General features: G+C 38.8%; 3 protein-coding genes across 4 annotated transcripts; 2 read left to right on the top strand and 1 right to left on the bottom strand.

The window, feature by feature from the left end:
* The first annotated feature begins 445 nt into the window (after nt 1-445).
* On the top strand, nt 446-3,225 carry cetn2 (centrin, EF-hand protein, 2). The gene is made up of 5 exons (XM_088294425.1): nt 446-747; nt 823-984; nt 1,347-1,475; nt 2,077-2,214; nt 2,562-3,225. Exons 1-5 carry the CDS (start codon nt 745-747, stop codon nt 2,649-2,651), a joined length of 522 nt encoding a protein of 173 aa, XP_088150551.1. The 5' UTR covers nt 446-744; the 3' UTR covers nt 2,652-3,225.
* A 793-nt stretch (nt 3,226-4,018) lies between these two features.
* Nucleotides 4,019-8,087, bottom strand: gcna (germ cell nuclear acidic peptidase). Its single transcript, XM_088294035.1, has 13 exons — nt 7,937-8,087; nt 7,619-7,716; nt 7,356-7,536; nt 7,201-7,273; nt 7,066-7,115; nt 6,577-6,643; nt 6,412-6,482; nt 5,911-6,330; nt 5,522-5,696; nt 5,279-5,423; nt 5,065-5,200; nt 4,592-4,796; nt 4,019-4,504 (listed from the first exon to the last, which is right to left on the bottom strand). The coding sequence occupies exons 2-13, from the start codon at nt 7,706-7,708 to the stop codon at nt 4,258-4,260; spliced, it is 1,860 nt and encodes a 619-aa protein (XP_088150161.1). The 5' UTR covers nt 7,709-7,716; nt 7,937-8,087; the 3' UTR covers nt 4,019-4,257.
* Nucleotide 8,088: 1 nt separating this feature from the next.
* Nucleotides 8,089-12,318, top strand: LOC148338387 (serine/threonine-protein phosphatase 2A catalytic subunit beta isoform-like). Of its 2 annotated transcripts, XM_088294038.1 has the most exons (9): nt 8,089-8,249; nt 8,385-8,531; nt 9,235-9,353; nt 9,729-9,938; nt 10,034-10,207; nt 10,288-10,377; nt 10,523-10,684; nt 11,462-11,580; nt 11,696-12,318. In XM_088294038.1, the coding sequence occupies exons 3-9, from the start codon at nt 9,252-9,254 to the stop codon at nt 11,766-11,768; spliced, it is 930 nt and encodes a 309-aa protein (XP_088150164.1). In that variant the 5' UTR covers nt 8,089-8,249; nt 8,385-8,531; nt 9,235-9,251; the 3' UTR covers nt 11,769-12,318. The 2 variants fall into 2 exon arrangements, with proteins under 2 accessions (XP_088150164.1, XP_088150163.1); XM_088294037.1 differs by lacking the exons at nt 8,089-8,249; nt 8,385-8,531 and having other exon boundaries at nt 9,197-9,353.
* The last annotated feature ends 2,171 nt before the right edge of the window (nt 12,319-14,489 follow it).

Raw genomic sequence — 14,489 nt, forward strand, 5'->3', positions numbered from 1 at the left:
TTGAACCAGCCTCCACGAGTTGAGTGCCATTCGTTGGATAAATTATTGTTTTATTCAAATTAACTGATTTATCGAACAAGTTTTCATTATTAGTCACGGCTGAGACGTTCATAAAAACAATGAACATCAGCAAGGCGAGGGTTTTATTGCTTTGGTACTGTATTATACTTCCTTTTAGTTGAACGCCTGCGTACATCCCGTGATAGTCACAAACGACGGAATATATGCAACAGTGTGGGTAATTTTTTTTATTGTATAATATATACACGATATACGAAAGAGATGCGATTCTCACATTAATAATTGGACAGTTATTCCTACATTCGCTCTTTTCGTCCAATCGAGTAATTTCTTTGCATCCCGTGACTTTCTACAGCCAATCATCTTTTCCCCGTCTAATGCGCTTGATTTTCACACCAAATGCGCCCGTTTAACATCCCAATGCCATTTGGAAACAGGTGCGCCTCTTTTGGGTACATCCGATGTAAATCAAACGGCTCCGCAACAAACAGCTGCTCCACAAATGACTTCGGGAATGCTAACATCGCGCTCCATTTATTTACTTCTTCGCCACTATTCATTCGCTGTGAATTCAAGATTTTTTTGGTGTGGTTGATTTTTTTTTGTATCTTATAAAAAATATACGACAGATATCCCTTTATCTGTAAAGGGATTTCCCGAAGCTTACACATCGACATTAATTGGATAATAGCGGATTTGCTTGGACTGGCAAATACCTAATTGATGGTGAGTAAAAATAACTCACGGTGTATGATGCATAATATGGCAACGTGCATGTTATCTCGTTTGCGTGTCCGCCAGGCGTGTGCCAAGAGGCCATCGTTGCAGGGGCCGGTGCCTCCCCCTCGCAAGAAGACCAGCCCCAAACCTGAGCTGACTGAGGAGCAAAAGCAGGAGATCAGGGACGCTTTTGAGCTCTTTGACACCGATGGCGCTGGTTACATTGATGTTAAGGAACTCAAGGTAAAGAGAACCGCTGTAAGGACTTGGAGGCAGAAACGTGCTTCAAAAGAAAAATCTAATTTTATACAATTTAAACACCAAACAATTTATATCTGTTACTTAATTTAAAACCTCGTGGAACATCAGTTTATTTATGTGTCGTACTTCTTCGAGTGGCCAGTTTACAATTTTACTTGATATATTATCATGTAACAGCTACTGTTTGTTATCCCCCCCCAAAAAAAAGGCATTTGTGCAAATAAGGGTCCAGGACCCCGCATTTGCAGTTGAGTAAATGAAGACACCCAGATGCTATTTGTGTAATAAATCTGCTGGTATTTATTTATTAAACTGGTATTTTTTTGTTCCGTCCATTCTGCAAGGTTGCCATGAGAGCTCTTGGTTTTGAACCCAAGAAAGAGGAGATCAAGAAGATGATTGGTGAAGTGGACAAGGACGGCACAGGGAAGATCTCCTTTAGCAATTTCCTCAGTGTCATGACTCAAAAGATGGTAAATATATCAACTCGTTTTGGTTACAAAATTCCTAGAATTTTCAACGTCAGCAACTCTCCTTTGGATTTTACATGAGACAAAAGTGGATACAAATATTGTTTTGCCAAATTGCAAGTTAAAATACACAACAGAAAACTTAAATAGTGTATACGGTAGTTTAATTTCATTTATGTAATTCTTTAAAAGTTGGAATACATGGAAGTTCTCCAAAGTACACTCCTAGTTCAAAATTGTTTACTTTTGTTCAGTAAAATAAATTGATTACTCTAGAGTACAGATAAATCACAAACCTAATTACCTTATTTACTACCAGCTGAGTTAAAAAAAAAAAAGGACCTTTGACGTCTTTAGCTGTCAATGGAATTAAATGAGTTCATTTATATTGATGAGTACTTACACATTTTACCCAGCTAACTTCCCAAGGAGATGTTTTAAGTTAGTAATTTTATTCCACAGCAGTATATAGAGATAAATATCAATATTGAATGTGTTTGTACATTGGTCAGCACTACTCCAGTTAACTCCACAGACATTTAATAAGAGTGTTCCACATTGACATGACAGGCTTTACTAACAATTGCTCTTCTTTTAAATCGAGGCCGAGAAGGATTCCAAAGAGGAGATACTGAAAGCTTTCCGCCTGTTTGACGACGACGAGACCGGTAGGATCTCCTTCAAGAATCTCAAGAGAGTCGCGAAGGAGCTCGGAGAAAACCTCACTGATGAAGAGCTGCAGGTAAGACATGCGTTACAAGAGGCCTGGAAAACTTCTCAAAAGTGTCCATGGGAAGTTAAGATGGGGAATTTTGGAAGTAATAAGCACAGTTAAACATTTTATTTTGTCATAAGTCATCCATGCAAATGAACTGTTGAAATGAGTTGAGCTTCATTTAGACAAAGATAGTGCTTTGCTGCAATCCGGTGGCATAACCAATTGTAAAATTAGTTGGGTTGGAGTTGTATCAACAATTTACAGATTCTAACGGCATAATGTCTCACATTATTATTGGGTTAAGACTTGCAGATGTTACCATTGGATTATTTTAATGCTCGACTGACGTTATCCCATTCTCCTTTACGAAGGAAATGATTGAGGAGGCGGACAGAGATGGCGATGGAGAAGTGAACCAGCAAGAGTTCCTAAGGATTATGAAAAAAACTTGCCTGTACTGATGGTAAAATTTGGTTTAACATGGAACGCTGCCTATTGATGACATCCTTTCTTTATGGTCGCTTTTCTTAGTATTGTATTGTATGAAAAGGTTGGAGGTAAATTGTGGTAGAGCTTATCAAGAGGTCATAAATGCCCAAGATGCTCTTATTCAGAATGCTGCATTCTTTTGTGAAGATTATATAGTCATTGTTGAAGAAAAAAAAACTAACTCGAGTGCCTGCTTTAATAAAGTACACACAGCTCATTCCAACATGTTATACGATTTACTGGCCATTGATATTGTCCGTTCTTGAAAAATTGTCAGTCAGTATTAACAGTTGATTGTTTAACCTTGGCAGGTAGCCATCAGTGAGTGATGAAGCAGAGTAAGACTATGCTATTACTGTATATTGAGTTTTCAAATTCCATGAAAATATTTACTTGACCATTATCGTTACACATTACGGATGCCCTGCTGTTGCTAGTTTTGTTGTGCTCTGTATTTTTCAATGTTTCTACATTGTATAGTGCATTAAAAATAATTCAAGAATATTACTATTTATGGTACAGATAAAATAAATATCTTTAAGCATTGCTGCTGTTTTATTTTTGGTAGAATGGTGAATGAGTAGTTAGCACATCAGTCTCATCGTTTGGAGATTCAAATCTTGGCTCATTTGCATGTTCACCCCACGCTTGTATGAGTTTTCGTTCAACCACGTTCCAGTAACATACATGTTGGGTTAAATAACTCAATTTTTCATAGGTGTCAAGTTGAGCATGGATAGGCTCCAGCTCACCGGCAACACTACAAACAAGCACTGTATAAAATGGATGACTCTTTTGAACGTGACCTGTTGCCTCCTGTTACGTTTTTCAGTTCCAATTAAGTGCACTTTGATACAGAGTTCCCTGCCCACTTTGTGCTTCACTTTTTGCAGCTTCAGTGTTGGCGGATTTTTCCAACATATTCACCAAAATTATTGCGGAAAGACGCCTTGCGTCGTCCCAATTAATCGAGAAAACTGAGGAACTACTTACTGTATTTGATTTTGAAACAAACGTAACTGTAGCATGCCCTCTGACCAAGGATGAGACTTTACTGATGACAACACTCAATACCAACATACATCATTTACACACACCTTTTGCCTCTGCGGGGGGGGGGGGGGGGTGCTAGTAAAAGAAATGTCCGGTTCTGAGGCTCAATATGAAATTCTTGGCCGTACTCTTTGTTAAGTTACCTCATGTGTGAACTGTAGTGAACAGGAAGTTCGCATTAAAAACAAAAGCATATAGCTTAAACCGGAAGTAGCACCTTTCAATGGAAATTACAAATGAAAATAAAATACAAACAACATCACTGCTGCTTTTCCAAAATTATGAATATGGTTAGTTACAGAAACTTTATTTGTAGTTGAAACTTGACAAGTGATAAGATTTGTATCTATAAATAAAATGGCATACAAAATATCACAATCTCATCGACACAAACCTAAAGCGAACAAACACCTTAAAACATAAGATTTACACTAAAACAAATTAATTACAGCTGCAACCTTATATTGGGTCAGTGCAGACATAAAGCAAGTGTTATTTTTGTTCCGTTGCTGTGGTCCACTTACCTCAGCGGCCTGAACTGTTAATGTCACTCAGTTTAGTCTTAGAGGCAAAGTCTGCGCTGAGTTTCCGCATTACTTCCCGATGGCTTTGCTCCGCCAACTCCTTGCGTACGTTCCCGTAATGCTCTTTCACAAATTTGGCGAAAGGCGTAGGAGGGCGAGACCTGGATGGTGTGAGCAGGACAAGTTTGCCTTTGCAGAGTGCACACACATACTTCTGGGTGTCCAGGGACTTTGAATGACGGCCGATCCTGCAGACAACAACAGGCTTATTAACAGGGAGGAAGGTGTGACATAAAATGCACGCTACATCTGAAAAACGGAAGTATGACACTTACGTATTCTGACAGTTGGTGCACTTGTACTGGAATTTAAAGTTGATGTCATAGCTGTGGCAGCAAGTCACCATCGGCAGCTCAGGGTGCACCAAAGTGGACTTGCGAGCGTACATCTTCCATAAGCGTCCGTGTCCGTCCCTCACACCATTGATCAGCCAGCAAGCAGCGTGGCACATCTCATGGATCAATGTGTCTCGGAGTCGATCTAGGCACGTGGGATTGTTTCAATTGAAATATACATCTTCTATGCATGACTAAATGAAGGATGTCGGAGACTGTCGCACAAGGTAATTGCTCAAGTTTCCAGCACTTTGAAAGGAACAAGCACAGGGATCTGGTTTTGTATTAAATACAAGAGATTAACATTTAAAAATGTCATATGTGCTCTGCTAGATGCAACGTTTCACTGACCCTCACATTTCATACTCTGAGTTTTCAGGCTAAACTGTAGAACCAACTTCCTAAAGAATTACCTGCAGAATCGCAGACTTTCACGGACAGTTCGATGCGAGCGTAACGGTTCCCTCCACCTCGTTCCTGTCCAGTGACACAGTAGCCTGCTGTTTTGCACATTTTTTTGTTCCAAGTCATGGACATCTCCATGGGGAGCTACAAATTTCAGACAAGAAATCATTTCAATAAGTTAAGCATCATGTATGTTCATGAAAAAAGAGAACAACTCAGTACCTTCCCGTCAAACACACTGCTGTTGTATATCTGATACAGTTTGCTTGTAAGTTCTTCCTTCTTTTGCTTAAAATGACGGCAGTAGCTGTTGGCAGGATTTGATAGGGACTCCAAGAAGCAACCTGGGGTTTTGCATAATGCTAGTCTGTAGAAAAGACAACCATGTAAAGAAAGCGACGGCTGTATTAATGCATGTCTCGAGTAGAGAATAAAACAAAAGAAAAAAAACAATAGTAGATCCACCTGCTGATGGGACCGTGTCTGGGCTCTGTCTGGCTCACCGTCGGCTTCAGAGTGGTGGTTTTCCCAGGAGTTTTTGCATCCACATCTTTTCCACCTAATGATGAGGTGTCCCTGGGTTTAGCTGACCCCTTTTTGGGTGGAAGTGACACAGGAAGGCCCATACTGGATTCTGCGCCTAAGAATAAACAGTAAACACATTTTAGACCAAAATTGAATACCAATGGTAATTGCTCATACATGTGTAAACTCTGACGAGAAGAAAAACTAATGTGTAGCTATTTTCAAAAAGGTAATTCTGTTTTGTTTGTACCCAACAATATTATTGTAGTGGTAGGTTGGGGATGTGTACAACTGCTTTATTTTATTTTTTTTTTACTTTTTTGTTGTACCTTTGTTGGTCTTGCTAGTAGAGTCAGTCAATATGTTCATCTTTCCAAGCCTCTCTCGTAACGACGTGAACTCCTCTTCTGAACTAGATGAATCATCAAGCTTGGAAGGAGCTGAAAGCGTACGCTTGGGAGAAAGCAGAGATGTTGCAGTGCGGTGGGATGGTCGAGGGACGGAGAAGGGGGAGACGGGAGGCAAGATCGAGCATGTTGGGATGTCCTTTTGCTCACAAAACAATGGGCTGTTCTTTTTAGGTTTTCGCTGAGAATTTGGCTTTGCGCAGCGAGTCCTCCAAGTGCTCCTGATAATATTATCATCTTCATCCTCACTATCACTAATGAAGACAGGGGAGGCACATTGAGACAGAGGCAGTGGTCTCCTGAATATATTTTTAGCGGCTGGAGTTTTGGTCTTCTTACGCCCTGGATGGAAAAAAAAAAAAGAGTGAACAATCACAATTGTTTTTTACAATTCAGTGTCAATGCAGATTCGATCTACAATACCTTTAGAGGATGATTTGGCCTGCATGAAGTCATCGTCCGAAAAGTCATCATCCACAATAAAATTTGTCATGCTTGTGGATAAAAACAGATTTTAAAAAGGGGTTTTTAAACACATTTTCAGTAACAGCCAGTTCTGCACAGTTGAATGACAACTAAAATAGTCACCTGTCCTCACTTTGACTCTCTGATACATTCCTGGGCTTGGTTGATGGAGTTTTCACACATTGAAGGACTTAACACACACAGAAAGATTAGCATTATGTAAGCATGAGTGCATTTACAACTATAGGCCTCATTTCATCTTGAAAAAATCTTTTTTCAAGTGTAATATTAAAATTTTATATGCCATACGTTTTAATTGAATCATTACTTAAGCAGTTTTGTTAATATTCTGGATAGGCTCCATCTTACTTGCAACTGTAGTCATAAGTAGTACAGCGATACCTGGATATCTTAATGCAGTGGTACGGTCATCGTGCATAATGTTACAGCGGCTTACAATGATAAAAATACATTTTCTAGTATTAAATGCCCTATTTAAAACACTTGGTACTACTGTGCAAATGTATTATGGTAGTTCTTAGAGTGCTAAGTATGTTTAGGTTGTACTTCACAAATGAATGTACTAAAATTAAAAATAAAAAGGCAACTCACATTTTTCAAAACCGCCACTGTCATCATCATCCGAACTCGCAGCAAGAACACTTGTAAACAAAGAACTCATTAGAAGTTGTTTTTGTGCAGTCACATACGCATAAGAAATAGCAAAATGAAAACATTGTATCCTACCGGTCAATCTTCACAGCACTGCATGGTTTCTTTGGCTTGGGTTTCGTTTGTGGAGTGCTCCACTTCACAAGAACTAAGGAATGAAAAGCGTATTCGTGGAACCGATGTAACGTTAAATAAGATCAAACCAAGTACCAAGGTTACATTGGACTCACATTGGTCAAATTCTTCATCGCCGGAGTCAATCAAAACTGCGTTTTTATATGCGTTGGCCCAAAAGGGCTGATTCTCCTTGCTGTCGTCCTCTGAAAGATAACTTACAGGCGACACTGATCGATCCGCAAAACTATCTCCACTTGTGGCACCATGGCGTTGCTTGCAAATCGCATGAATCAGCTACAAAAGGCAATGGGGATTTGTAAGGGGAAATAAAGCTGAGTACAAACCAAGGCAATCGGATTTGAATAAAAAAGCAAACCTTCTTTTCTGCTATATCAAGTCCACCGTTCCCGGTCCAGCCCATCTTTTTGGAAACGCGTTCAAATAACTTGCGAGTATCATCATTCATAGTTTCTTCTACAAAACAAAAAGTCATTTAGTATCCCAGTTCCATTTAATTTCCATAAACTACAATGCTTGTCAACTAGCTAGAAATGTATCAACAAGAGCAGGCTAACTCGGTCGCTACTCTAGTTAGAATTAACGTTATTTAGAAGCTTTTTTTAAGGCATGACTAATTTTAGCGAAGTAACGCTACTGAACTCGTTATTTTTCGTAAAATACATTTGAGCATTACCCAAACGTAATCTTCGAAAAATTAATTGGTTGGCAACAAATTCTTCGGTGGCGTTAACAAGTGGATGACGAGAAAGTGTAGCTCGGCGATCAAAAATTCGAATCTCGTGAAACGTTCCGTCATAATTTAATGAACCAATGAGAGCGCGCTTTATGTTGCAGTCAAGAACCAATCAAGAAGACGAACCCAACAAGCGTATCAGGCTACGTCTCAATGCAGAGTGACCTTAACCTAAAATGCGTTGGAAAAGAGGGGAATATCATCGCCCCCAATTCAATTAAACGCCAAGGGCCCTCAAATGCGTCCGACGAAGGTGTTTTCCGTTGCACAAAAAACGTTCCATCTGGATCTTCCATCAGTTCAGACCGAACCGTCGGTTTTAAAAAAATATATACTTAACGTTTGCACATCTTAATAAAATAGCATTTTCTGTCTGTTTTCTTCGAAGGGTGAGCAAAGAAGACTGGTGACGTAATTCCGTGGCACGAAGGCGCATTCGAAAGTACAGGACTCCCCCGCAACGGCTCAATCGAAGTATCGCGACATTCTTCGAGCCCAAGAGGCCAAAAAGAAAAACAGGGAAAAATAAAATAAAGTATGTGTAAAATGTGCATGATGACGTTGGAGAAAATTTAATCTTCGAAGTGAATAAAAAGGGCTGGTGGGGGAATAGAATGCGAGGCAAGCAAAATGACGCATAGACAGTTTCATTTGGGGAAAAAACAATTAGAAAACTCTTTAAATATGAATAATATAATAGCTTTAAGAAATGTATTTAAATAATGTATCGAGTGTTATGAGAATCTAAACTGGTAAGTAAATACACGTAAAGTTAACTAAACTTTGGCCCGTTTTTCAATTTCGTATTTTTGATCTCAGCCTAAAATTGGATTATGAAAAAAAAAGAAAATGTGCAAATTTTGTGTGCGAGAGATTATTAAATTAGTATTTTTTTCCACGTTTAAATTTACTATATAAAATATAAATATTGATTAATGCGTGATTATTAGAAGATTACTTATTCCGTATTGTGGGAAGGATTCAATTTTCTAATTTATTATCGGCATCAGGTCATGAGTGTCATTTTCCAGTAGAGGGCAGGCGAGCCTAAAAAAAAACTGAAATAAAGCGCACGTTCAGATGACGTTAATTCTATGACGTACAACTACATACAAAGGCGATCATGTCCCTTGAAGTGATGACGCGGACTAAACATTACTCAAATTCTCATTCAATCTGTTAGGACGTAGTTTAGCCTGCTTGTGTTGTCCTCATGATTTTCCTTTTTGATTTGAAAGGAGGCACCAATTTAGACATGGATGACAAGTCAGTGAGCAAAGAGTTAGACTTGTGGATTGAACAGCTCATTGAGTGCAGGCAACTCAAGGAAAATCAAGTCCAAGAACTTTGCGAAAGGGTAGGATTTGCTGTCATGGGGAAACAACACCTGTATTATTTACATTTTTTACACCCATTATCACACTGTCTATAAACAACACAATACTATTTGCGTTAACATGTTCCTTCAAATTCATTTATTACTATTTCTTACCCCAATGAAGAGAATTGCTATAGAAAATGACCCAAATCCAAAATAAGGAATAATTGAAATTGAGGCTCCTCTCTAAACATTTTGAATGTGTTAAAAATACTAATAATAACAACACCTCATTCTTTTTGGCGCTGAATGGTTTAGCACAATACAATAGAACTTTAATTGTAGAGCGAGGATTGTGTGAGGATTGATTCCAGGGAATGAATTTTAATGTGCTTTCTTTACCCCCATGTCAAGGCCAAAGAAATCCTGGAAAAAGAGTCCAACGTTCAGGAGGTGAGATGTCCAGTGACAGTTTGCGGAGATGTTCATGGTCAGTTTTATGACCTCATGGAGCTTTTTAAGATCGGCGGGAAGCCGCCTGACACCAACTATCTCTTTATGGGGGACTACGTGGATCGGGGCTATTATTCTGTGGAGACTGTGACACTCCTTGTTTGTCTGAAGGTATAAAACCGATGCACTGCACAATGATAGCTTTTGCACAATAGGAGGAGAGAACTCTTGTCTCATTGGTTGAGTTGTTTACATCTGGCTCACAGGTCAGGTTTCGCGAGAGAATCACCATTCTGAGAGGAAACCATGAGACAAGACAGCTCACACATGTGTACGGCTTCTACGACGAATGCCTGATGAAATACGGAAATGTCAATGTTTGGAAGTACTTCACTGATCTTTTCGATTATTTGCCCCTGACTGCTCTGGTAGACAACCAGGTGAGAATCTACACCAGGTCAGGTGAGTCAAATCAGAGCGATAGGAGTAAATTCAGTCTGCTTTTCTTTTTTTTTTAAAGATTTTGTGCCTACATGGAGGATTATCTCCTTCAATAGTCACACTGGAAAACATTAGAGCATTGGATCGCTTGCAGGAAGTTCCTCACGAGGTACAGATGAGATTACAGGATTCTTGATAAAGTCATGCTCGGTGTTGAACTATAATACAGTACATATGTTTAATATTGACGGACTATACGTTTTGCCACTGGAAAATGAGATAGCATTTACAAAAGTTATTTTTTCCACGTTTAGGGTCCAATGTGTGACTTGTTATGGTCCGACCCAGATGAGCACTGTGGATGGGACATTTCTCTCCGTGGTGCGGGTTACACTTTTGGGCAGGACATCTCAGAGACTTTCAACCATGCAAACGGCCTCACTTTGGTTTCACGAGCACACCAGCTTGAGATGGAGGTACAGTAGATGAAATATAATAGGATCCATTATAGGACATCCTGTGCCCGATGTAGCAAAGTAGCACCAGAAAAAAACAGGCTGCGCCATGTCTCACAGTAGGGACAGTGTTCCATTTCTTGGTAATGCTTAATTTTTGGGTCTCTGAACGTAGAGTTGTGGTGCCTTGCAAAAAGGTTCCAGATTTGTCACCGCTGTCCACAGGGCATTGTTTTGTGGTTTGTCAATAACATAGTTTGGCAATCCCAGTCTTGCTTTTTTATGATTTATTTTTAACACTGCTGTCCTGTTGGTCATCTCCCATGAAGTCCACTTTGATGCAAACAGTGATTTACCTTGACCTTAGAGGTCACCATTAATTTAGTAGATTGTTCTGGACTCTTTTATTTCAGCTACTTCAATTTGTCATCAATTTTCGGCCTGCGTCCGCGTCCATGGAAGTTGGCTACAGTGCTGTGAATCTTAAATTTCCAACTGTAGTGACAGGGACATCAAACTGCTTGGAGATGGCCTTATGGCCTTTACTTTGAACATGCTCGTCTATGGTTATCTTTCTAATCTCCCGAATTATCTCCGCAATTCAAAAGCAATGTCTAATTTTCACTAGTCATTTTTCATGACATTTTTATGCATTATTACTTTGTCAGATTCAACTTATATCGCTGATCTTTGTGTTTTTATTTCATTAACTAAGAGGTGCTAACAATTGTGTCCATGTGCATATAATGTTTTATCCAATACAGGCTGATAACGTAATCCTCAAACTTCCCCATTCAGGGCTTTAACTGGTGCCATGACAAAAATGTTGTGACGATCTTCAGCGCACCGAACTATTGTTACCGTTGTGGAAACAAGGCAGCAATCATGGAACTTGAAAACACACTGAAATGCTCCTTGTAAGTCATTTTCCGACATTCATTTAGTTTTATGAAAAATCTAATAGTTACTGAAGCTCATTCAGATTCCAAAATTGGCATTTACACTCACAAAAGTTATCTCTTTGCCCACCAGCCAACAGTTTGACCCGGCCCCCCGCAAAGAAGAGCCCCAGTCGTCGTGGCGATTTCCAGACTACTTCCTCTAAAGATCTCCAGATGGTGACCACTGGTCAAGACATTTGTGCTACCGTATTTTTTTTTTAAAGAACTGGAAGCAGGAGCTCTACCATCACTCTCTGCACGTCAAAAAGAGTTGCTATGCATAACAATAGTCAATTAGGACATTTGCGTGACAGCACTTGGGGCAGTGATGTCTGAGTATCAGAGCTGAAATTATTCTGTTCATTGCACTGTGTTTTACTTTCGGTCACACAGCAATGACAGGAGACTTTGCACTCTGTACAATAGTGAAAATGGTACCAGTGGTGAAGATGACTTCATATTTTTCAGGTATCAATGTAGAACAGATGCCGTGATTTACTTCACCAAACTGTGATGCCAAAGAATAAAAAAAGAGTGTCTGATACACTGTATAACATGAACTGCCGACTATCATGCAGATTGTGCTCGTAGGCTCTATGAATAGAGTGATCAAGTAATCGAATTGGACACATGCGAAGCGTTATAATTCTCTGGAATGCCATGACGTGTTCTTCTTTTGCAGGGGCAGATGAGTCCCAAATACTGTATAGTGAAACCTCTGATGTTGAACACCCCCAAAAGGGCACGGCTTTGACTTTAACCAGTTTTCTGGGTTAAGAAAAATATCAATCGTGCGATTGATTTAGTTGTTTTTGTGAATTTATGAAATGTATAAAAATAAATCAATGTGAATTCATGAAGGATTTAAGAAGATAAACGAATTACAATGCATACAATAAATAAGAGACTGAAAGGGTTTGATATAAATAACTTATAGTCGTAAAATATGCCAAAGCCTAAACATTAGATTGCTTTGCCTTTTCTTTTGCATGTATGTGGTTCTGTGTAATGCCACCAGAGTACCAGCAATGTCAAATCTGAAAAGTGATAACCACAGAACCGGAAATGAAACTGAGTGACATAGAAAAGTCACTTGCTGTCAAGTGCAGTATGCACCCTGTGCCATTATTAAAAACGTAAATTTTTCCAAAATGAATTGAGCAGTGTGATTGCCATGTAGAACATATAACCACTTAAACCAGTGATTCCCAAAGTGTGTTGGTGAGTGGTAAATTAAAAAAATCACCGCCTATGTACAGATCAGTTTCAATACATTTGTTTTTAAACTTTAAAAATTGTTAAGAATCAGCAGCAATGTTCACTTATTTTTTAGCCAAACATTATAATTTAATCATTTTAAGTAAATTTTTCCTTCTATTCAATCACAACGTGAATGTTTGTACTTAACATAAGGTCACAATAACGTGAAATACACTTAACGAATTAAACACATCGTTTTTGATGAACACTTAGGCCTAATGTGCTACTGTAGTGTTATGTTGGTTAAGAAAAATACGTACCATTTTAGGTGGTACTTGGTAAAGTTAAAAAAAAGAAAAAAGATAACCACTGATTTAAACAATGTCAAGTGTTTATGTTGCCTGACAACATAAACATCAAGGTAACTTTGCAAACACCTTCCTGATTCTGATTGTGTCTTTCAGGTACAATATAAAGATAAAGATGTCCTTTATTAGTCCCACAATGGGGAAATTTGAAATATGAATTATTTTACATTATTGCAGTCATTTAACTGTCAGTAAAATGACTGAGCGCCACACAATGTTACTTACAAAGATTTCATGGTGGTGACTGACAGTCTGAACCTGAAACAAATGCAAAATATTACACACATTTGAAAAGATTCACACACACACAAAATCTTGACAGTGAGGCAGATGTGCTAACCGCTAAGACTCTGTGCTGCCTCCTTTTCTATTAGTCTTGCATAATTTTGGAATGTGGGAAGAAGCTAGAGCACCCACAGAAAACCTACGCATGAATGGGGTGAACATGCCATTTGGCACAGGTGTCAAACACAAAGCCTGGGGGCCAGATCTGGCCCACCACATTGTTTTATGGGACCCGCGAAAACAAGTTAACATTCATGACGCTTGCTTTAACAGGAATTCATGTGTTTGAAATTAATATTTTTTGTGCTTGTCTGTCTCTGAAAGGTTGACGCTCTTAGCTTTTCTCAGTTGCTTTGGTAGATTTCTCTGATCAGAATCAAAATTCACAAAACATTGTATTTCTCAAAAAGTAAAATAGGAAAACATCATGGTTCCCCTGCAAAAGCCACTTTATTTCTCATAATCTTTAGTACATCTCTCAAAAATATGTGTGTCACCGAACATTGCCTTCACTTGTTATGAGATATTTCAGTAAACTGGTTCATCTTTGGTTGATCTTATGCTTCACTCATTTCCCTCCGTTAGAGAAAGTCGAGATTCACCTGGGGAAAATTGAAACGTATAGGACTACGCTTCACAATATAACAACAATTGTTCAACGATTTTGAATGTAAGGACTTAAATGATGAACTAATGCCAAAATGTTCTGGGGTCTTGCTATAAATTTTGATCAACGTGACATAAGCAATTAATAGTATCGGAAACAGCAGAGAAATGAATCATTTGCTGTGCCAAAACATTGGTAACTTGTTCAAAGAAATGAGAAGCTCCTTTTTTGAAGTGCACAAGTGACAGAATGGTGTGGAAATTGATAAAGTTGTTCTGAGAAATTAAATTCGAATCTGACTAATGAACCAATGCCACCGAGAAAATCTGTAAAGAACAACCGCTCGCCCAAATGCATCAAGTGAGCAAATATGAGGCAGCACTACCGGAAGTTGTATTTAAAATTAAAGCATTTCATGCAACCGC

Source organism: Idiotropiscis lumnitzeri, chromosome 4 (assembly GCF_059441095.1).
Source record: "Idiotropiscis lumnitzeri isolate Australia: NSW breed Sydney's pygmy pipehorse chromosome 4, RoL_Ilum_1.0, whole genome shotgun sequence".
Classification (NCBI taxonomy): Eukaryota; Metazoa; Chordata; class Actinopteri; order Syngnathiformes; family Syngnathidae; genus Idiotropiscis; species Idiotropiscis lumnitzeri.